At 45.2% G+C, this 22,987-nt stretch overlaps 1 protein-coding gene across 1 annotated transcript; it reads right to left on the bottom strand.

The window, feature by feature from the left end:
• Positions 1-1,343: 1,343 nt before the first annotated feature.
• TMEM129 (transmembrane protein 129, E3 ubiquitin ligase) lies at positions 1,344-21,014 on the bottom strand. Its single transcript, XM_051963912.1, has 4 exons — positions 20,672-21,014; positions 14,704-15,178; positions 7,931-8,090; positions 1,344-2,889 (listed from the first exon to the last, which is right to left on the bottom strand). Exons 1-4 carry the CDS (start codon positions 20,874-20,876, stop codon positions 2,641-2,643), a joined length of 1,089 nt encoding a protein of 362 aa, XP_051819872.1. The 5' UTR covers positions 20,877-21,014; the 3' UTR covers positions 1,344-2,640.
• Positions 21,015-22,987: the final 1,973 nt, after the last annotated feature.

Here is a 22,987-nt window from a genome sequence, read left to right as displayed (position 1 = left end):
AAGGCGAGGAAAAGCAGACATTGCCATGAAACATTCCTGCTGCCCACCATGCACTGGCTTCCCCCAGGCCAGCTGTATTTCCAGCAACTGCTGCTGCCTTCCATCCTCCAGGCCAGCCTGTGGACAACAGTTCTACCAGTCTGTTCCAAAACATGGAGGGACCATCTCATTTTAACCCTTTTTTCTGCCTCTGCAACATTCACCTTTGACATTGTTCCTCAGACACAAAAGGCAAAAATATTGGCTAAGTCTGGCACTGGCCGACTGCTTTAAGCTTTACTGCTTAAAAAAGGCAGATGGGATGTTTATAATAGGTTCCAGGCTTACAGACACCCAGAGAATTATTGAGGCTCAACTGTGGACAGAAGGGGTAGCAGCAGATCACACTCAGAGAAGAAACCTCATTCCCACTGGAAATACCATATGCAAAAGTGTCCCGAGAATCAGTGTCAAAGTACAATCTCAGGCTAGTGGTAGCAGTCAATAGGTACAGAAATCTATGGCAGATTCACAGAATCTCAGGTAATAATAGCTAGTTTTTATAGGACTATTTAAAGTTTGCTGAACACTTTACAAACATTGTCTCATCCTCACAACAACCAGGAAGGGGGGGATAGTATTATTATTATTCCCATTTTAGATGAGAGTGTAAAGAGTTAAATTATATGATATACAAACATTGTCTCATCCTCACTACAACCAGGGGTGGGGGGGTGGAGGGGTGGAGGGAGGAGATAGGCGCTATTATTATTCCATTTTACTATTAAGAGTTGTTACCTGACTTACCTAGAGTCTCAAAGCTATTGTGTCTGAGACTGATTTTGAACTTCTATATCTTTCTATCCTACCTATCCATCCATCCATCCACCCATCATTTACGTTCACTCAGCCTAGATCAGCAGGATTCCTGTTTCTAGAGCCTAGGACCTTGGGAGGACCAAAGTACATTTCTTCCTGTTCAGTTCCTGTCAAAAAGTTTATCTTTTAAGTTCATGAACTGCTTTTAAAAATTTTTAAGGAGTTTTGATTTTGCGTTTTGTGAAATTTAAAACATCAAAGTAAAATTTAATTTCAGATCCTTTACAGATCAGGTGGGTCAATGAAAATCAAAGTCTTAAAGAAAACAAATGAATCTAAGCTATTTATCTGAACATCGGGTGTCTCATATGTAAAAGAAATTGAACCAGATAACCTTGCCTGAGGCTGGCTAAGAGTGTATTTCCCTCCTTCTCTATCTTTCTATCCCATCCATCCATCCATCCACCCACCCACCCACCCACCCATCATTTATGTTCACTCAGCCTAGGTCAGCAGGAAAGTAAGAAAACAAACACACAAAGCCACATGATTCCTACTCTTTATTGGAATGAGAGGATTCATACCCTTTATATTAAGGGATCCTCTTTCAATTGTCCAACATGGTAAATACTAGCAAACAGACCAATCAAATGTACCCAACATGGCCAGAAATACTGCAACCCCTGTAAAGAAGGGAAGAGTTTTCTGTGTATTTTGACAATGAAATTGATTACTTTTGTCCCAATGTTGTAGGCTTTTGAATCTTAGAGGATTCTAGTCTTGTTCTTTAAAATACCTTAAAGGAAAAAAATAAAATACCTTTATGGTACAGACTTTTGTATTATAGTTAATTAAGGTGCTTGCTCTTGTCCCTAACAGTTTTACTGAGGAGCAACTTTAAACACTGTAGTCAACCCAAAGGATTGATCTATAAGAGTCTAGTTTGGGGATGATGTAGAGGAAATGGTTGCATTTAAAACTATGGTTACTGAAGCTGTGGAAACTGTATTTTGCTACTGCAGAACTTAGCCCTCTTTCCTGTGACCTATAGTGGATTATCTAGTATAAAACACATGGGTGGGAAGGAATACAAGAGTAAGAGAGATAGGAAGAGAGGCAAGAGGAAGGGAGGTGCCGGGGTGCAGTAAGACAGAGAGAGATCAAATAAACAGTAAAAGAATTAAACTTCCCACTGAAATGATATAAATTTGATAAGTATAGGTCTATGCTCTATGCCTACCCTCTACATTTATATACATTATGAGCAGGTATGGGCCCAAAATGTGGGTGAAGAAGTCCTGGAGAATTGTATGTACTTGTGCAAAAACTGTAAAGAATAAACTTTTAAAAACAGCTTTAGTAAAAGAAAGTTCAGTCCCTGTCAGGACAGTGTCTGACTTGTTATTAAAAAAAAAATAGCCCTTTGCTAGTCTAGTCACACCGAGGATGATGGGCAATTGCCCTGGGAACCTTCACTATGTATGAAGTGTGGAGAGAGAGTCAGCAGGGACGGGGCTGAGGCATCCCACCTTCCTTCCAAAGTCTGGCAGTTAAAGCCTTGCCCTGGCTCTCCTCCCTCCCCTTATCTGGGAATGAGGTGATATGGATGTGCAGCCAGCTGACAAAGGCTGGTGTTTGGAGGGCAAGGATGGGCCTGAGAAGCCTGGAGGAGGGAATGCTGAGGCTTGCCATTTCCCAAACACAACAAGGGGGGTGGATGACCTTGTGATACTGAGATGGGCCTTTGCCTTGGAAGCAGAGAGCCTGAGAACGGCTCCCCCAGCTCAGCTGACCCGAGGCTGTGCATCTTGACTCGAGGAATGCATCCCTGCTCTAGGCAGGTCAGTGGATGATGCAAACATCCAGGATGCAGAATTTGGCCCTGCAGGTGGGGCAAGGCACTTGGCTGGAGAGCCAGGTCTCTGGGTGTTGCTGGTCCTGGCGGCTGGCAAACCACTTCCCCATGCATGTCAGACACCACATGGGACGGCAGTAACACTGCTGGCACTCGCCTGCATCTGACTCCTGGCAGTTCTTCACCAGCTTGATGTTGGCACTTGTCTGCATGCAGCCAATGCAGGGCTCTAGCTCCTTCCAGGGCAATTGGGAAACCAAGGGAGGTGAAAGCAAGAAGTGGGGAAAAAAAGCAAAAATGGTTAACTCCTTTTTAGAAGACCTGTGTAGTTCAAGGCTTTTTAAAAAAATCAATTCAAAGTAATATAATTCAGTAAACAGGAATTAATGAATTCCCAAGTCAGTGCAAAATCTTCTGCTTACCTTAGAAGAAATACACAATTAGTTAGTATTAACTCACATTTTCATAGTGTCTAAAGGCTTTTGGAGATGTGGGGATGGAGGCAGTAAAATCCTGATTTTATAGAAGAATAAACAAGCTTAGAAAAGGAGGCTAAATTGCTTGTGTCCCAGAGCTAGTGATTGCCAGCAATGGGATAACAGTACTTTGGGCCATGAAGAGTTCACAGTTAGGTAGAGTTACGATATCAAACAGTGAACACATCTACATAAAACCACATGGATGTGAGGGCACTACTGACAGGGGGAATGAGGGAAGGGATCGTGGAGAAGGAGGAGGAAGGGGAAGAAGTATTTGATTTGGGCTTTTAATGGACTGCTTCAGCAAGGAGAGGGGGGCAAAGGAGCAGAGATGGAAAGTTCAGGGGAGCTTAGGGAATAAAGAGAGGATGGAGGGCAATAACAAGAGCACAGGCTGGTGAAGTTCTGGTGAGAAGCTGCAGAGAATGGCAAGTCAGGAACTTCAGTTTTGTTTGGCAGGTATCAGGGCACCCCCAAAAAATGCTCCTTAGAATGACTTGCCCCAGAACTTTACCCTTTCTTATCTTGAATAGAAAATAGGAAGATGGGGCAAGGAAAGATGTAACTGCAAAAATTCAATTCTGAGCCAGCACCGACTGCCCCTTTTCCTCTGCTCAGCCCCTCACCCCACCCTAAGTTGGGGGTCTAAAGGATTGACCTCCCAATGTTGACAATGGGTTGCCTCAAGAGGCTGCTTTCAGCACTGGCTACCTTCCTGGGAGCCTCCTCTTAAGCCCCTAAACCACCAAATTCAACTGGGACATTCACAAAAAGGCTTGTGCTCTATCCTACTCCACCTTTTCCACACAGCTCAGAGCCCTTGGAATCTTCCCAGACTTCCAGGGTCTAGTTCAGCTCACATCTCCTGACATCCAGTCTGACCTGCATTGTTATTTAGTTTACATGTGGTTATGCCTTGTCTTCCCGACCACCAACTCACGAGCTCCCCAAGGACAAGCAAACTCTCTTCTTGTGTATTTTTGTGCTCTTCTCCCTTAGCACTAAGTATAATAAATACTCAAGTATTTATTGACCATTTACTTCTGAGCTGTAGTAGGAGCTCAATAAATACTTGCTGAATTAAATTTAATTAAATCTATTTTTTCTAACCAATTTATCTCTTGGTTCCTTGTAGCCACCCTCCCCGACTAAGACAAACTTAAGATTACGAAAAGGAATTCCTTATGATACAGAAGAAGTAACACATTATCCAGGCTCTCTCAGAACCAATTAAAGGGGCAGCATATATTGTCTCCTGCTGGCCATCAATTTAAACCCAAATGAAAAACTCGGCTTGCTTTATCCATCTGTACTCAGAGATACATACACACACAAAGCAAGGCTGCTTTTTAAAGCTCATTTTGGTGAATACAAAAGTGACAAAGTCTACAATAAAGAGGGTCAGGAAGACTGTTAATCTAAAATAGTCGGCTTAATTCAACTCAGTATTTTTTAAGCCCCTACTGTATAAAAAGCCCAGTGCTGGCTACAAGGGGAGATAAGAAAGCTTAGATAATAACAGACACAGGGAACTGCAATACATAATATGTGATGAATGCCCAGCACTGAGGGAGGTCCTAGAGAGGGGATGTCAGAGGCGGCATCTGTCCTGAGGGTGGGGAGAGGGAGGAGTCCACAAGGTGACCAAGAGTGGAACGGGTTTTCTAGGTGGTGCAGAGAGCCCGGGCTGTGGCAGGGCTGAGCCCATTGCAGGGCCCTGAAGGCCGAGCCGAAGCTCTCCTCCTGGGGGCCACAGGGAACCAGGAAAAGGAAGGACAAGGGGAGGGCACAGGAGCATGGCCAGGGTCTGAGGTCTGGAGCTGGAAGGGGCTTTCAAGGCCAGCCAGTCCAACGTGCTCATTGTACAGATGAGGAAACTGCGGGCTGGGCTGGGCAGGGCAGGGACCTGCTCGGGATGAGCCAGAGGCAGGATTTGGGCCTGAGTCCTCTGAGTCACTGCTCTGAGTCCAAGTTAGAAGGCAGTGGCCTTTGTCCAGGTGGGATGGCAATTTCCAAATCTGGAGATGGGCAGGGCCGAGGAAGGGACTGAGGGTGAACAGCCAGCAGGCCCTCCACAGCCGAAGACAGGCTGGCCAAGGGCGACAGCGGGAGGCCATCCTGCTAGTCCCGGATGAGGCGTGCTCCGGGGGTCGCACTGCAGGGGTTGCGCTCCACGGAGTCGCTTCCTCTGAAGAAGGACCGGGCTGGGATAACGGCTTTGAGTCCCCTGTGCCTCAGAGACAACAGGGAGATATCCTTGCCTTGTGGCGGGCTGTGAAACCCTTAAGAAATGGGAGTTTTCATAGGCTTTTGTTAAATTTTGAAGAGTGAGGGGAAAAGAGGCTCCCTACTCTGAGGGCGGCTGTGAAGGAGACAAAGTGCAGCCCTGCACGAAGGGGCTTTTCAGGAGATCTGAGCATGTGTGTAGCCGCTGGGTAGGATGATCTTGGGCGGTCTTCTGGAGAAGATGGGGGTGAGATCAGGGGCACATTGTCGGGGGGCAGGCCTGGAGTGGAAGAAGAGAGTGGGGAGCTTGGGGAGAACAGAGAGCTCACGACTGATAGTATGAGCACCTCAGATAAGAGGCAAAAGGGACATGGGAGGCTTCAGGAAGGAGGGAAAAGTTGGGAAGAGCCTCAGTGGAGGGGGGACGAGGATCCTTTAGAAGGGATGAAAGGACTGACAGCCATGCTGTTGTTAGAGTCCAGAGGGACAGAAATGTCATGGGGGCTGGTCCAGGACGGGTGCGTGATTGCAGCAGTTGTGCACAGTGCAAGATTTTAGAGGAGAAAAAGGTCTGGAAAGTCCTCTGTAGGTCTGGGACAGAGGAATAATTAGGGAGGAGAAATGAAGAAGAGACCCTAGTATAATTAAGATATGGGAATCACTGTAGACCTACCAGGAAAGCGTGAGGATGTTCTCCAGATGAGCCAAGTGGGGAAAGTAATTTAGAAGCAAAAGTTAGAGAACATAATGAGGTGCAACTGATGGCACACAGAGAGGTACCACATCATTTCATGTGGAGTAAATAAATTCAAGGCTTTTTTTTTTTTTTAAGTGGTACATTTAGCCTTGTTTTTTAAAAAGTGAAGACACTTAAAATAAAATGCTGGTGTATATGGCTGTCACTGAGATCCATACCCTCAGAGGTTCCTAAAGGGCTTTGGGGAAGCTGATGGGATTCAGGAGTCCATAGACATCCTTCCCTCTACAAATGATAATGGCTTTTCATTTTATTAGCACTTGAAGGTTGCAAAACTGTCTTCACCACAATGCTGGGGGAGAGAGCAATAATGGTTTTATTATTCCCATTTTACAGAAAAGAAAACAGAGGGAAAGTAGTACATGCTGACACATCTAGGACTTACTGAGCGAGGATTCAAACCTCTGACTCCATTTCCAACACACTAATGCCATGCTGACTCTCAAGTTTACACATATTCTAATGAATATAATTGAGTCTGAATCATCTGTAGGTTTGAAGCTGGTTGGAGTATATTCAAACCACAGAAATACAGATAGGCAGCACCCACTGACTTACCATGTGCAAGACACTAAACCTCATGTTTGCCGTAGGCTTTCTAACTCCCGCCCTTCTAATGTCCTTAATGTTATCTGCTTCAGAGCTCCTCTTCATCTTCCTAATCCCGGATGCCCTTTAGAATCCGTCAAACAAGCTCCCAAGAGGATCAGGGCCTTTCATCTTGAAAAGCAATCTTGTAAAGCAGGATCCCTAGGGACAGTGCTAATATGGCACCAACAAAAATCACTGCCAGAAGGAGGTAGAGTCTGGGGCAAAGGCCTGAATAACCGAAGTTGTAAGAGAAATAATAATCTTTCCATATTGCTTAAAGATTTCCAAACTGGTTTTTCCCCCAGCTCCCCTAGAAGATGAGCAGTGCAAACATTATTGTGTCAAGTTTGCAGGGGAGAGAGCCAAGAGGGAGGGTGACCACCCAGCTGGTCAGCCCCCCGGCCAGCTCATCCGGGGACGAGCACAGAGGTTGGGCCTGAGAGAAACATCCCCATGTGTGGTCTGCAGAGGGTGGGAGCCAAAGGAGTGCCTGAGTTGTGGAGGTGGTTGGGGGAGGGCAGGAAGAGGAGGGAAGGAAGCCGACGGCAGGGCTAGGGGAACGCCCCCATCCTCTGGGCTGGGAAATGGGATGAACAGCCAGGAATGAGACCCACCGAAGCTGCCCCTCCTGGTCCAGTCTGCCAAGGAAAAGATACCACACATCTCCTGCTCCTTTCTGTCTCTCTTCCCCAAGGACTTTCTGCACAGAAAGTAATTTTTATCTCCATCTATCCACTCCTTCCTTGCTGCCTCCACATAAGCCCAACTCTCCCCCATTCCCTTAAAAAACATTCAGAAAATGCTTCCCTTAACCCTGCCAGGCCCTCAAGCTGCATCCCAGAACAAGCTTCCTACACTCGCTTCTACACCCTCATCTCCCGGCAGACTAGCCCTACTCTCAATGGCTCCATGGTTCCAGTCATTTCAACCCTCTCCTTTCTTACTCTCTGGATCTGCAGGCTTTGCTCTCTCCTGCCAGGGCTTCTGACTGCCCCTGCTGTCCCCCCTGTCCCTCGGCTCTCTACACTGCTTCCCTATCAGCTCCCAATCCCAAGGGCTTGTAAATCTCCACGGCCGGCCCTCCTCCCTCTGCTCTCCGCCACTCCATGTTCAGACATCTAGGACTCACCTTGCTGTCTCACAGGTGTCCCAAATCCAACCTGCCTCAAACAGAAATCCCCTCTTTCCCCCATCCTCAAGGCTGCGCTGGCTGAGCGCACCTACCTGGTTGCTGGGAATGGAGTAAGGTAGGTTGATTTCCACCAGGGACGTAAATGTTTCCAGAAACAAATCTCCGAGGCTCTGGTGGATGACCACATTGGCAGCGTTGCGGATGGGGGCGTGGAGCTTCTCACGCAGCTCCCCATACTCTGTAGAATTCAACCTGAATAAGAGAAGGGAAAGAGCATCATTTCATCATTCCACCTGGTCCTAGGCTTTAGCATGTAAGGGGTCTTGGAGATGGTCTAATCTCTCATTTTACTGAGGAGGAAAACAAGTCCTGGAGAATTAGGGACTTGCTGACAATCAAGGCTAATAAATGTGGGAAGCAGATTGAACCCAGATCCTTCATCTCCGAATCCAGGGCCCTCTTCACTGTACTGCTGTGATTCTAACACAGAGGTTTATGGAGGAAATGTCATTTACAGCGATAATCTTCGCATTGTTCTTGGCCAGAGTCTGACCACACATATAAAGGAATATAAATAGGTATAAAATCAAACATTTACTGATAATCACTCCCCATTTTACAACCCCCATATTATGATATACGACACCATAAGGGGCCACGACCCAGTTTAAGAAGCTCTGGGACAGAGCACTGGGCACAGCATCCTGAGTTCAAATCTGGCTCAGAACCTGGCCAAACTGTTTTGCCTTGTTTGCCTCAGTTTCCTCATCTGTAAAGTATGCTGGAGAAGGAAATGGCCAGCGACTTCAATATCTCTGCTAAGAAAGCCAGGAGGCAGAGAAGCAGAGGAAGAACATCCAGGTCTGGGGGACAGTTAGCGGACATACCAGAGCTAAGGACTAGTGTCACTGAATGGAAGAATATATGTGTGTCAGTGCAAGGGATAGGAAGGCCGTCCAGCTCACCAATCCCAGAGGGGCTGGCTAGTCCATGAGGTGGCCTTCTTATACCGCAGGGCTGCTCTGAGTGGTACAGGGTTCTTTCTCTTCTCTTTCCCTATTCATTCTGGCTTTGATCTTTAGGACCAAACTGGCTCCTCTATAGACACAATGGTCCCTGACTGCGCTGAGATTGTGTGGGGTTCCCTGTTTTCCAGAGTCCAAAATATTATAAAAAGTCCATAATCAGCACCCTAACAGTCCTAGAACAAACCACCAACCTGTACATGATGATATTACAGAAAAAGCAGTGGACTTGTATGATGGGAGATTTTTGGCTCCAAGCCCGGCCTCCAACTTAGCTGGTTCTGTGAGCATGGACAAGCCACTTCTCCTTCATCAATCAAAAGAGACAATACTTGCAATATTTCCTTGAAAGACTATGATGAAAATATTCCCAAATTTCTAAGTGTCTTCTAAATATTAGGTTATTATGATATGACCCTGTAAGGATAGAGGATGTAATTCTGAATCTCTTTGTCATCTCAAATGGGAATAACTATACATTATTGGGCACTTGTCTTTTTGTTTTCTGGGAAAATAATTCATCTTGAAGTGGAACAAAAGTGAAAGGAGGATGTCTGTGGCTTAAAAAAAATAGAATTCTTTCTGGATTTGTAAGAAGCCATGGGTTATCAGCGGTGCTTTAAATTGGATGAGAGAGAACAAATAGATTGAGGGACACACACTTGGCTTAGAGGGGGAGGATGTGTTTGAGGAAATGAGCTGGTGAGAATTATTCTGATTTCACAGTAACAGCCTTTAAATCAGACACAGGCAGAAAAAAAGCTCTCTCTGCAGGCCCTGATGGATTTTGCCAGGCTTTCTGCCTTCCCTGAACACCTGCTTTACTAATTCATGGTGCAGTGATAAGAGAAGGATGTTTATAACCAAGACCTACAAGAATAGGTTAGAGCTGAGAGCAGCCAGAATGAACTTTTAATCTTCGTTCAAGGCAAATGAAAATGCATCTAACATTCTCTAAACACAGTATTTTCAAGACTACTTTTTAAAAAGTATTTGTTTTTTTTTAAGCTTTATTGATTTTGTTTTTCACACCATCTTTTCTCACCATTGATTCTTTCCTTGCAGCAAGTTAAACAAATCCACCCTGTGTCTACTGCTTCTGAGACCACACACAACATTCCCTGCTCAGTGTCCCACTCCTCCAGCAAGAGAAGTGAGGGGCAGTCCGGCACTCCAGCTGAGGGGAGAACAGGGGAAGGAGACCAAAAACCGGGTGAGCAGCAGAGAAGGCCCTGGAGTGCAGCTCATTCCACACCCCCACTCTCTTTGTAATGATGCCGGGCAGTAACAACAGGTTAGCCAGGGGATCCTGAACAGGGCCCTTCCCACCTCTGTCCTTTGGTTTTTTAATCAACTGATTAAGTCCTATGGCCTCCCTTCTGCTCCTAATTCCCTGGGTGAACTTCAGCAAGTCTCTTTTTTCTGGGGACCTCATTTTCCCCAAATGCTGAAAGGGGAAGCTGGATTTTGTGATTTTCCACGTCTCTCCCAATTCTGACATTCCATGTTCCGTGCTCTAAGTCCCTCCTTGGCGCCAACATTCCACGTTCTATGGTAGTAGTCTGGGACCCTGGAGACCTTTAGTCCAAGCTCCTCATTATCCCAGGCAGGAGGCTGAGGCTGAGAGAGAGGACAGAGAGGATGGGCCTTGCTTAGAGCCTCTGAGTGAGCAGAGCTAGAACTGGGCCCCGTCTCCGGGGTGGGTTCTGCCCTCACTATCATTAGCAGTCTGGGAGCTGGCATTCTAGTTAGTGCTGGGACCACCCTGGAAAGGTCACTGAATGGTAGCAGAAGAGCTGGGTGCACTAGCCTGAGAGCCTGGAGAGCAGGGATTTTCTCTTGACCCCTTAGGCTTCCTTGTGAGACCTATGACACCTTCAAAGGACACATTTACAGCTGAAGTAAAAGCTCAATATCAGATGGAGGTAGGTACAAATAGAGATGGATATTTCCCTCCCATTCAGTTTCTGAAACATGCCTGAAATCTCTCTATGGGCCCTCCGAGGGTCTGCAGGCCACAGATCAGGACCCCCTGCCATAAAGCCGAGAGCCCGTCCTGAGATGACTTGCGCCCTACTTTCAGCAGAAAGCGCTCATGTGGTTGGCATGGGTGGACTCTGCATTTAGATGCTCTTTGGGGGCCACAGGTTCTTGTTGTGTTTCCCAGGAGGGCACTGGGTCTAAAGGTGGGGATGAGACTCCTCAGTCAAGGAGGAACAGAAGGAAAGGAGGCTGATGCTGGGACAAGAAAGCTCTGGTGGATGTGACAGAGAGGAGCCTGGCCCGGAGGGCAGAACTTGGGAGCCAGGTACAGAGGAGGCATCTGGCCCAGCGTGAGGAAATCCTTCCGAACAATGAGAACTGCCCAAGGTGGACAGACGCTGCCTTAGGCGGGCTTCTGGCTGTGGCTCCAGGACTCCATGCTGGGGAGGGTGTAAAAAGGATTCCAGTTCAGGTGGGATTGGTTCAGAGCCATTAAGCGGAGTCTGTGAATGTGTGTGTGTGTGTGTGTGTGTGTGTATATGTGTGTGTGTGTGTGCGCAGTTTTAAATATTTTACTAACTGTATTCTAATAGAATTGATTCTCTTTAGAATGCTATGTAATTCATTTTAGCATTTAAGCCACGATTCTGGCAAGGGTGCAGGAGTTTTACAAGTCTGCCAGAGGAGTCCATGATTCTATTATCTGCGGTGTTGAGGGTTCTGTGCCAGGAACCACAGGGGAAGGAAGAGAAGAACTAGAAGACTCCTACCCTCACAGAGCTCACAGTCCAGAGAGGCAGATGTTGTACAAAAAGAATACAAGGAAGTAAAGGAACAGAAAGTTCCTTTCTATTATACAGTGAATATAAAGCATTGAGTCCAAATCTAGTCTCAGAGACTTTCTATCTGTCTGAACTTGTTTGCCTTAGTTTCCTCAATGGCGAAATGGGAATAATAGCTGTACCTACTACCAGAGTTATTGTGAGACTCAAACAAGCTAATCCTGGTGTTTAGCACAGGGCTGGGCAGGCTGGAGGCCCGACAAAAATGCTGGCTATCACAGTCAGGGCAGGGGATCATTCTTGGGAGCCTTAAGCTTCAGGGAGGCAGAAGGGAAGAGAAGAGGAGGGATCCTACAGGTGGGAGAACTGCCGAAGTGAGGGGAGCATGTGGGGGAGCCTGCAATCACTCACCGCATCCCAGCCTCCTGTTCGGCCCCAGCTCCCTTGGCTCTTGAAGCCTGAGGCCTCCTAAGGCCCCGCACTGGCGAGATTCTTCCCCCTTGGACCTTTCAGAGCTCTTGGTTTTTGTCTATGTTTTGTCATTGCTATTTAACCTCCCGAAGTTCTGGGGGGCTCCCCCTGAGGCCTCAGCATGGTTGAGGGAATCCTGGGTTTTGGATGGTCTTGTGAGACCCTCCCTATCTGGGAGAGTCCAGTGCCTCGGCCCAGCTACAGCCAACAGGCCCTGCGACTGCCCTGCCATGATCTGAGGGGGTTATCTGAGCCTAGATAGGTTCATCCCACCGTGCCCCACGAGGCCCTCACCGAGCCAGTAATTCTCTGACTGTAGTAGAAGCTTCACAAGTTACACCCCCACCACGGGCTGTTTTCTTGCTATATGTAGTACACAAAGTGAGCTAAGTGTGTAACTAGTGTGTACAAATGAGCGGCTGCAAAACTTGCCTCTAACATACAAAAATACAAACACCAGACCTGCAAAGAACTCTACTAAAAGGGGACTGCAGACTGGGAGATCTGCAAATGGCAGCCCAAGGGTCAAGCCCACCCCGTTCCCCTGCCTACGAATGCTCTACATTTCTGAACAGAATCACTGACAAGCACTGCCCTGTGCCGGCTGCTCCATACCAAGACAGACAGCTGGACCCGACCCGCTGACACTTGGCCCGGCCTATGGGCACCTGAGGCCCCAGCACAGAGTGGGGAATGCTGACCGGGATGCTGTGCACACCTGTGTCCTGCCCAGCCTCCCGCCTCTACAGAGCTTCTCTGAGCTAGGGAGGGCCGAGATGCTAAGCCAGCATTTTCAGAAGGGGGTTCAGCCACAGTAGGGAAGATGGAAAATCAGCTGTGGCCAATTAAGGGCTGCCACAAGAACACAGGGAAAGCTAAGAGCATCCAAGGGGCCTCACTGTTGAGAGACCCTCCCTCCCTCCTTCCCTTCCCTCCTGGAGCTCCCCAGAGCCCAGCTCTCTGTCCCCTCACGTGGCTGCTATCTATCTATCATATACTGCTGGTTCTATTAGATGATCATAATGAGAGTAGCTCATTTTTCTGAGTTCACCGCAATTCAGAGAAGTCACAGAAGCAGAAAATATGGGAACCTAATTTGAATCCAGGTCTCATGATTCCAAATTCAGGGATCTTTGCATTGAACTAATGAATCTCATTGACTCAACTAGCATTTATTAAACACCTGCTAAGTGTCGAGCACTGCGCTAACCCTGGGAATACAAATCAAGGTAAGCACTAAGATTTCCTTTAACTGCGATGCTGGGAGGCTCCATCAGGATGGGCACCCCCAGCAGAGGGAGGCACAGCAGGCCCTGCCCTCTGAGCCCAGGCCCCAGGCCAGAGGCCTCAGCTAGCCGGTACCCAGAGGCCCATCTACATGGTGTGTAGGGCTTGCAGTGAGGCGGACATCCACACAGGTGAATTCACAGAGGGATTATCCTTGACCTCCTCCAGAGAGCCTGCAGGTAAGCTTTCTAGACAGTTTTATTTGCCTCAGATTACTCTTACTCCTTAAGATGCCCTAATGGGAAAGGGGAGATTAGCTGTGTGACCACATTTCTCTGAGCCTCAGTTTCCTCTTCTGTAAAATGGGCTTTAAAATGCTTAGAGTACCTTCCTCACAGGTCTGTTGTGCTCTGCAAACTTTAAAGTGCTTTACAGATAAAAGGTGCATTAGTAAAATATTTAACAACTGGCTCTCTGGAGGGAGAAATTTCCTTTTAAGTTTAACCTGCATTATTATTTTCTCCAACCTTTTAAAAATCTTTAGTCTAAGAAAACTAACAAAACAATAAACCAAGCCCTGATTTGTGGTATTTGCTCAAATGCACTGTGGAAAGGGTAGCTAAGTGAGACTATGGATAAAGTACCTATTCAAGCATCAGGAAGACCTGAATTCAAATCCAACCTCAGACACTCCTTAGCTGTGTGACCCTTGGCAAGTCACTTCATCCTGTCTCGCCCCAATCAGGAGTAGAGTCTTCCACCTAAAATTTACTGGCTTAGCAGGATGATTTCAGAGAGGCTGGAGAGAGTTACATGAACTGATGCTGAGTAAAATGAGCAGGACCAGGAGATCATTATATACTTCAAGAACAATACTATATGATGATCAATCCTGATGGATATGGCCATCTTTAGCAATGAGATGAACCAAATCAAATTCCAATAGAGCATTAATGAACTGAACCAGCTACACCCAGCGAAGAATTCTGGGAGATAACTAAGAACCATTACATAGAATTCCCAATCCCTCTATTTTTGTCCGCCTGCATTTTTGGTTTCCTTCACAGGTTAATAGTATACTATTTTAAAGTCTGATTCTTTTTGTACAACAAAATAACTGTATGGAGATATATACATATATTGTATTTAACATATACTTTAACATATTTCACATGTATTGGTCAACCTGACATCTGCAGGGGAAGGAGAGGAAAAGTTGGAACAAAAGGTTTTGCAACTGTCAATGCTGAAAAATTACCCATGCATATGTCTTGTAAATAAAAAGCTATGATAAAAAAAAAAGTAAAATAAAAATAAATATAAAACAAAATAAAATTCACTGGCTTTCCAATTCTACAAGCAAGAGAACTTGCTTACCGAATGTCAAAGGCTTTGACGAGGGGATTGACGCTGGCCACGTGGATGGTGAGAAACTGGACAGGCAGATTGGAGTCTGGAGAGAGCTCGTGTTGGCGTGACTCTGTCACCGTCAGGTGGATGTCCTGCTGCTGGGCCACGTGGATGTGATAGGTGGTCACCTTCATCACCCAGGTGTCGGTCACAATCACCCGGGCGCCCGGAGCCCCCGTGGCAAACTTGTCAATGCGCCGGAACTCTGTGTTGATGGAAGATGCCACTGCGCGCCATCCTGATTGTGGAAGGGCATGGAGCGCCAGAGTCCTGGCCAGGGGGTGGCGGTCCCACCTGTTCCGGGACCAGTAGTAAGCGATGGTGCAGGTGATGGTGGGGAAAGAGACTGAAAGTAGAAGGAACAGCTTCCAGCCTTCTGGGGCCTGGTTGAAATAGTACAGTTGCTTTTCGGATGCAGCAAAGCACATGCCAAGGTAGTACCCTGCGGAGAGCAAACAAAGATTCTGCCTTTAGGAGACAAGGTGCAAAGGTGCCCCCCAGCCTTCTTGTCAGGCTTCTGCTTACAGAGGAGCCCACAAATGTGCACTTCCTTTCTCTCTGGCACTGAAGAAAGTCCCATACCTCCAATAATTCAATTAAACAAATATTTACTTGATGTCTTCCCAGGAGTGCAGAAGGACGTCAAAGATGAGACAAAACATAGTAGCTGCTTCTAATGGATGATAGTATTAGGAGCCCAAATGCTTTGTTTCTGCTATTGTGCTGCAATAATAACAATGAGTGTGACAGGATTTTAAATAGAGTTGGAAAGAACCACAGATGGCATTAAATTCCAATTCCCTCATTTTACAGATGGAGAAACAAAGTCAGGGGGAGGTTTGGGGATCTGCAGAGCTGGGATTCAAAGCTTGCACCAAAACCAGCCCTCTTTCAGGAGCAAAGCAGGATTGGACCACAGCAGACTGTCAGAGATCACCAAGGATATCAGCTGGCTGCTGCACGAATATTTTGGCAACATAAATTCTTTTTTTTTTTTTTTTTTTTGAATTTGTTACCTGGAGTGTTTATTTAGATCGTAAGGATAATTCTTTAACTATATTTACAGCACCCTAGATATGGTTATATTCTGAGATTTTCTTTTTTTTTTTTTAATAACTTTTTATTGATAGAACTCATGCCAGGGTAATTTTTTACAGAATTATCCCTTGCATTCACTTCTGTTCCGATTTTTCCCCTCCCTCCCTCCACCCCCTCCCCCAGATGGCGAGCAGTCCTTTACATGTGGCAACATAAATTCTAAAGCAAGTCTAGTAAATCAAAGTTCTGTACAGCTCAGTGACAAAAAAAAAAAAAAAAAAAAAACAAAAACCCTGGAAAGACCGAAGCATTAATACTAATTTTTGTTATGGCCGTTCTTAATTTTCAGAGCTCTTTCAACTAGAGGCCCCTTTTCAGATCCTAGAAAGACCAGAAGTTTGTTGATGTGAGAATATCAATGATCACCAGCACCACAGTTGTGTTATAGGGGACTAGAAAGAGCCCTTAATTGGAGTCTCCTGGGTTCTAGCTTGAGTTTTGACCTTTCAGAAGCCATATGACCTTAGGTAAGAGATGTTACTATATCAGCTATAAAATGAGGATCATCCTTAGCTTCCACTTACTCTTTCTTGCTCCTGGCTCATTTTTTGTTTGCATTTGTAATTTCTTTAGCACTGGAACCTCTCTTATGGAAACAGCTCACACGAAGGCACACTGCAGCAATACGGTGCTGTGGGGAGGTCTCTAGACGGCGAGTCAACAAGACCAAGATTCCAGTCTCAAATGAGACACTTGAATGAGTGAATGAAAGAAAAAGCCTGGAATAAGCCTTTACTATGGGCCACACTTTGTGCCCGAGATTGAGGGCTAAAATCTAAAAGCAAAAGCAGTCTCTCCCTTCAAGAAGCTTATGGGCCAAGGAGGAAACCCACTAACTGGCAATCTATGGCCAAAGTTACACTGATGGTGAGTAGGGCCAGGGGAGAATACACTGACGTGCCTCATCCAGAACCAACGGCAGTCGATTTAATCATGGGTTGAGGTCCAGGGGAGGGATGGGAACAAGAAAGGGTAAAGAAGCAGTTCCAAAGCTGGGCTCTCTGGGGCCGGAGGTCACTGGTGTTCTGTCACAGAGGAGGCTCATTTGAGTGGCTGAACTCTGGGCCTTAGTTTCCAATGAGTTCACTGGCTCCTAAGATAACTTTCAGCTCTAAATCTATTAACTTATTCATCTGAACTGAATTCAAGAAGCACTTACTAAGTGATGATTAGGAACAAGGAACTCTACACATGGCTGGAATACAAAGATAAAAAGGAACCAGTTTCTCCCTTAAGGAATTCCCCTACCCAGGTAAACAAGCATTAGCAAGACAAAGACAAAGGAATTGGAAGGGGAGAAAGGAGAACTTTAGGCAGGGGATAGGACTTCAAATGCCCCTCTGAGGGAGCTAGGTGGAGCTTATGTCCAGCAATGTGGACGGGCTTTGCACAGGCCTGGAGATGAGATAGAATGTCGCATTTAAGAGATAGCAAGCAAAGCAGTTTGATTAAATAGGAGAGTACATAAAGGACAGTAATGTGTAAAGGTGGAAAAGGTGATCTACAGTCAAACTGCAAGGGGTTTAAATGCCTAAAAAGTGGGTTGGCATTTTATCCTGGAGGCAATAGGGAGCCTATGAAACTTCTTGAGAGAATAAGTGCCATGGTCACACTTGCCTGTAATGGGTTTTAATGACTCGATGAAGGCATGGAGAAGAGAGATTATTTGAAGAATATAGGCTTTACAGAGGTCTATGACTTTCCTCTCCTGCTGTCTCACCAACAACACCCTATGTCACACAGCCAGCATCATTTGCAGCTCGTAAGCCCAAGTTGTTCACTCGCCCATAATGCCTAGCCATTGACTTCTTGTGAGAATCAAATGGAATGTCTATATACAACATGATACATAAAAATTCAACTCAATTTTACTACTATTAATTAAGGACCTAAAATGGGAAAAGCCCTCGGCTCAGTGCTGAGGAGTAGAAATTCAAATTAAAAAAAACAAAACAAAACCAAAAAACAAAAAACGGTCCCAGCTCTTAAGAAATGTATATCCTAGGGGGGCAGCTAGTTGGCGCAGTGGTTAGAGCACCAGCTCTGAAGTCAGGAGGACCTGAGTTCAAATTTGATCTCAGACACTTAACATTTCCTGGCTGTGTGACCCTGGGCAAGTCACTTAACTCCAATTGCCTCATTAAAAAAAAAAAAAGAAAAGAAAAGAAAAGAAATTTATGACCTAACAGAGGGATTTGGACACATGTAAATGTGGTACAAGGGAGAATGTGATATGACAAAGGGGAGAACCAGACAAATAGAAAATATGAAGAAGGGACTACTTTCCTCTGGTGGAGTTGTCAGAGAAGGCTTCTAGGGGGAGGTGGTACTTGAGCTGAGCCAAAGGATTTTTAAGTCATGCTTTTATCATTCTTTATCTTTGAACTCCTTCATGATTTTTGTCTCTAGCCAATTAAGAGTGTTTCTCAAAAATTTTCTTACTACCCCTTCACCTATCCCCATGGCCTCAAGATGCTCTGCAGAGAAGGTGAAGCAGGTGGCCTTGCACAGCCCTCCTTCACTTAAATCTAATTCACTTGCATGTCATGGCATCACCTCCCTCATGTCATGGTCCTCTTGGAGAATGAAGGAGAAGGATACAACCTTCCCTGTCAAACCTCTTATAATTAGTACATTGGCAGACTATGTTCAATTCTTCCTTCTCCCTCATTTTCTTTAATCACTATGCTTGTTTTTGACGTACATTGTTCTGGAAAGTTTCATTCCTGGAAACAGCTTATCATGGAGGAGGCAGTAATTGGGCGATGGGATCCCTTCTATTTGGGGGGGGATTCATTAAATCCCCTTCCTTTTCACAGTATTTGTTGCTTTTAGAGATAGTAAGGATAGCTAATCTCTAGATCTAGTAGTTTTTTCCTCCAAACAAAGCATACTGTAACTCTTAGATTCTATTTTTTTAATATAAATTTAATTTTGATTTATCTTGACAAATATATTTAACTATATAAACAATCACATAAAAAAATGAAAATAAGAAATTGAAGGTAAGCCTATCATTTGGGTAACAGCTGAATTAACTATGATATATGACTGTTGATGGAATATTATTATGCTGTGAGAAATGATGAGCAAGATGCTTTTAGAAAAGCCTTTGATGGGGCCGCTAGGTGGTGCAGTGGATAGAGCACGAGCCTTGAAGTCAGGAGGACCTGAGCTCAAATTTGACCTCAAAAACTTAACATTTCCTAGCTGTGTGACCCTGGGCAAGTCATTTAACCCCAACTGCCATTGTGGGAGCAGTGGGGGAGAAGTCTGGAAAGACTTACATGAAAGTGAAGTGAGAATATTGTACACAAGTAACAGTAATAACTTTATGATGATTAACTGTAAATGATTTAGCTATTCTGATTAATGTAATGATGTAAGACAATTCTGAAAAACATGAAAAATGCTACTGAATACAGGTTGAAGCATAACAGTTTTTATTGGTTTTGTTTCCACTTTATTTTTCTTTTTGAGTTTTTTGCAACATGGCTTAACATGGAAATATGTTTTGCATGATTTCATATGTAAAATGGATATCACATTTCTCACCATATGGGATGAGGGAGGTGTAGAATAGAGATAAATAATTTGGAACTCAAATTAAAAATAAGAATAATAGATTTTTGAGAAAAAGAAATGATAATAAGAAAAACAAATAAGGATTCATAGATTACTGTATTTGTGGTACAGTGGACAGAGTCCTGAACTAAAATCAAATTCAGCTTGACATTTGCTAGCTAGGTGACCCTGGACAACTCAATCTGTCTTTCTTAATTTCCTTTAATGTAATATGAAGATAATAACAGCATTTACCTCCCAGGGTTGTTGTGAAGATAATATAATATTTGCAAAGCTCTGCAAACTTTAAAATGCTACATAAATGCTACTTATTATTACTGTTAAGCCCAGCCCCAGAAATCTACATACAGGCTTTATTTTTATTTATATATTTGGTTCCCATACGTTAGTATGGGAACTTCCAGTAATAAATAACATCCTATAAAAATACAGTCAAGTAAACTCATAATATAATGCTTCTGACTGAACATAACACTTGTGGTTTATGGCTTTTTTTTTAATAGAAAGGAAGTCTATTTGTAATTTGGTCATTTGGGACCCACTGTCTATTATTTCTGACTTGCATTTCTGCCTTCATCGCATTTATTTCCTATGTGTCCTTTCCACGATTAACGATAAACTTCTTTAGAGCAGGAGATTTGTGATCTATCGTTTTTCATCTCTCTCTTCTCAGTAGCCTAGCATCAAACAGGAACGTTATAAATGCTGGGGAACTGGAAGAGTGAACCCAAGCACGGAAGTAGGTGCCTACCAAATAGCTGTTGACTGTTGCATAGGATTTATTTACTAAGCGTAGGAAAGGCGGAGAGGGCCCCTTCCCTCCAACTTCCCGGGCTCGCTTCAAGCTCCTTGCTCCGGCTCTGCGAGACCCTTCCTCGGTCGGTGGGACCATCGGCCCCGTGAGGCCCGTCCCCGGGGGCTCCCGCCTGGGCCTGGGTGGGGGCGGCTTTTGACCCGCACCTACAATGCAGGTGTGGAGGCACCCCGTCCCTTCCGGCAGACCCCCGCACCCCTCACTGTGGGGGCGGGGAACCCTCACCGCGCGCTCTGGGAGCACTCACCCGGAGCCCTGTTGCGAAGGCGGGGTTCGCTTCCAGAAGGAGGGTGAGGGGTTATCTCCCTTAGGGGGCGTATCTCCGCACGCCTCCAAGGACAGGGGAATAAACAGGAGTCCAAGGAGCGGAGGAAACTGGGCAAGGGTCGCGCAGGGAAGGCCCCAGGCTCCGCCACAACCGCCCCCGGCCTCACTCACCCAGAGGCAGCAGAGAGTGGACTAGCATGGTGACCGTGGTCCTGCGCAGGTGGTACTGGACGAAGGCCACGTCTTCGATGCCCAGCCAGCCGGACAGCAGGTTCTGCACGGTCAAGCCGGCCGAGTGGAACTCGTTGGGAGTGAAGACGAAACAGACGGAGAATACGATGTACGCCAGGGTGAAGGTCACTTCGGGGCTGTCCATGCTGGCCCGCCGGGCGCCTTCCGGCCGCCCGGGGAGGCAGCCCAGCCCGGCGGGGTCCCGAGGGTCTGCTAGACCGTGGGCCGAACGAGGCCGGAGAAGCGGCGGAGCCCGGCCCCGCCCCCGCCCTCGCCCCCAGCCGCAGGGACTTCCTTTCCCTAGCGTCGATGGCCGCGGGAGCCGCTGGGAAATGTAGTTTCCAAAAAGTGCCCTCCCTCTTTCTGGGGGCTTGTCCCCTGGAGATGTAGCTGAGATGTCATAGCGGTTTTGCCGTGGGACCTTTGGCTCCACAGACTCTGCGCTCCACACATTACTGTTCTTGGGGTGGGACATGCTCTGTTTTTCTGCAAGCCCCAATATTCGCATTAGATAGCTCCCTATCACACAAGGGGGGGTACTTCCAATCATCAATCATCAAGCTCTTAGCCAAAAAGAGGGAAAGGTCATCTTCGACCCAAGGAGCAGCACCTCGGTATTTAAATGATTGTCCCACGTGGGACAGAAGCAGGACTTATTAGATCCAGGATGGCAAGCCACCTCACTTTCTCTACATTACATCACTGGGCTGGCTTTAAAAGTTACTCCAATTTTAAAGATTAGCTATCGAGACAGTGTATGTGTGTGTTTGTATCTATATGTATTATGTATGTACATGTCCATGTACACATACATGTACACATATACATATATGTTCTATTTAACTAGTGCTCTTCTCTAACAGTGATTGAGAACATTTTAAAATATAACCATAGGGAGCTTTAATTTCATCTAAAAACGGCCTATTCATGTTCTTTTGCCATTTATTTATTGGGAAATAACTTTTATTCTTATAAATTTGACTCAGCTCTCAATGTATTTTAGAAATGAGGCTTTTATCATAAACACTTTCTACTTGGAAGGAATTTTGTCAGGGATAGAGATCAGGCAAGTCCATTAAAGGCATGAGGACAATGTGAATGAAAACAGGGTGATAAGAAAAGTCAGAATAAAACTGGGAGATGGATCAACTGCTAAAATTTCCAAGATACAGGTTTGACTACATTACTTTTCTGCTCAAAGATCTTTTGTAGCTCCAAAGTGCTTATCTTGATCATTCTCAAGAATCCTTTCAGAGGTTCTATGAGGTCAAAATTATGTTCATCAATAGCTCTTGGGGGGGTGGTTCTCAATAACTTAAAAAAAGCATAAAAGGATCCTGAGAGAAAAAAAAAGTTAGTTAAGAATCACTGTTTTTTTTTTTTTTTAAGATAAACATTTAAAGCCTCTCACAACCTGGCTCCTTCCCACCTTTTTTAGTCTTATTTCATACTATTCCTATTCTGGAACTCCATTTCTTTTTTTTTTTTTTAATGATAGCTTTTTATTTTCAAAATATATGCAAAGATAGTTTTCAACATTCACCGTTGCAAAACTTGTGTTTCAAATTTTTCTCCCTCTCTTCCCCTTACCTCCTCTCCAACAGCAAGCACATTTATGCTGAACAAAAAAAATAAGATCAAGAAGAAAAAAAAAGCAAGCAAACAACAACAAAAAGATGAAAATACTATGTTGTGATCCACATTCAGTCCCCATAGTGGTCCTCCTGGATACAGATGGCTTTCTCTATCACAAGTCTATTGGAATTGGCCTGAATCACCTCATTGTTGAGAAGAGCCATGTCCATCAGTTGATCATTGCATAATCTTGCTGTTGCAGTAACAATGTTCTTTTGCTTCTACTCATTTCACTCAGCATCAGTTCATGTAAGTCTCTCCAGGCCTCTCTGAAATCATCCAGCTGATCATTTCTTATAGAACAATAATATCATACATTCATGCCATAAATTATTCAGCCATTCCCTAACTGATGGGCATCCACCCAGTTTCTAGTTCCTTGCCACTACAAAAAAAGAGCTGTTAACAAATATTTTTGCACATGTGGGTCATTTGCTCTTTTTTTCTGGTTTCTTTGGGATACAGACTCAGTAGAGACACTACTAGATCAAAAGGTATGAGAGTTTGATAGTTTTTTGGGCATAGTGGAACTCCATTTCTGTGGTGTTTTTCTTCTTGAAAATAATAGTTCTCTCTGGAAGCAGGTTTCTTGGGGAAGTTTTCTGGAGGCAGCCTTCGTTT

The sequence above is a fragment of the Antechinus flavipes genome, chromosome 6 (genome assembly GCF_016432865.1).
Source record: "Antechinus flavipes isolate AdamAnt ecotype Samford, QLD, Australia chromosome 6, AdamAnt_v2, whole genome shotgun sequence".
In the NCBI taxonomy this organism is placed as follows: Eukaryota; Metazoa; Chordata; class Mammalia; order Dasyuromorphia; family Dasyuridae; genus Antechinus; species Antechinus flavipes.
Note: the sequence above shows the minus strand (reverse complement) of the source record. Positions and strands in the feature narration are given on the sequence as shown.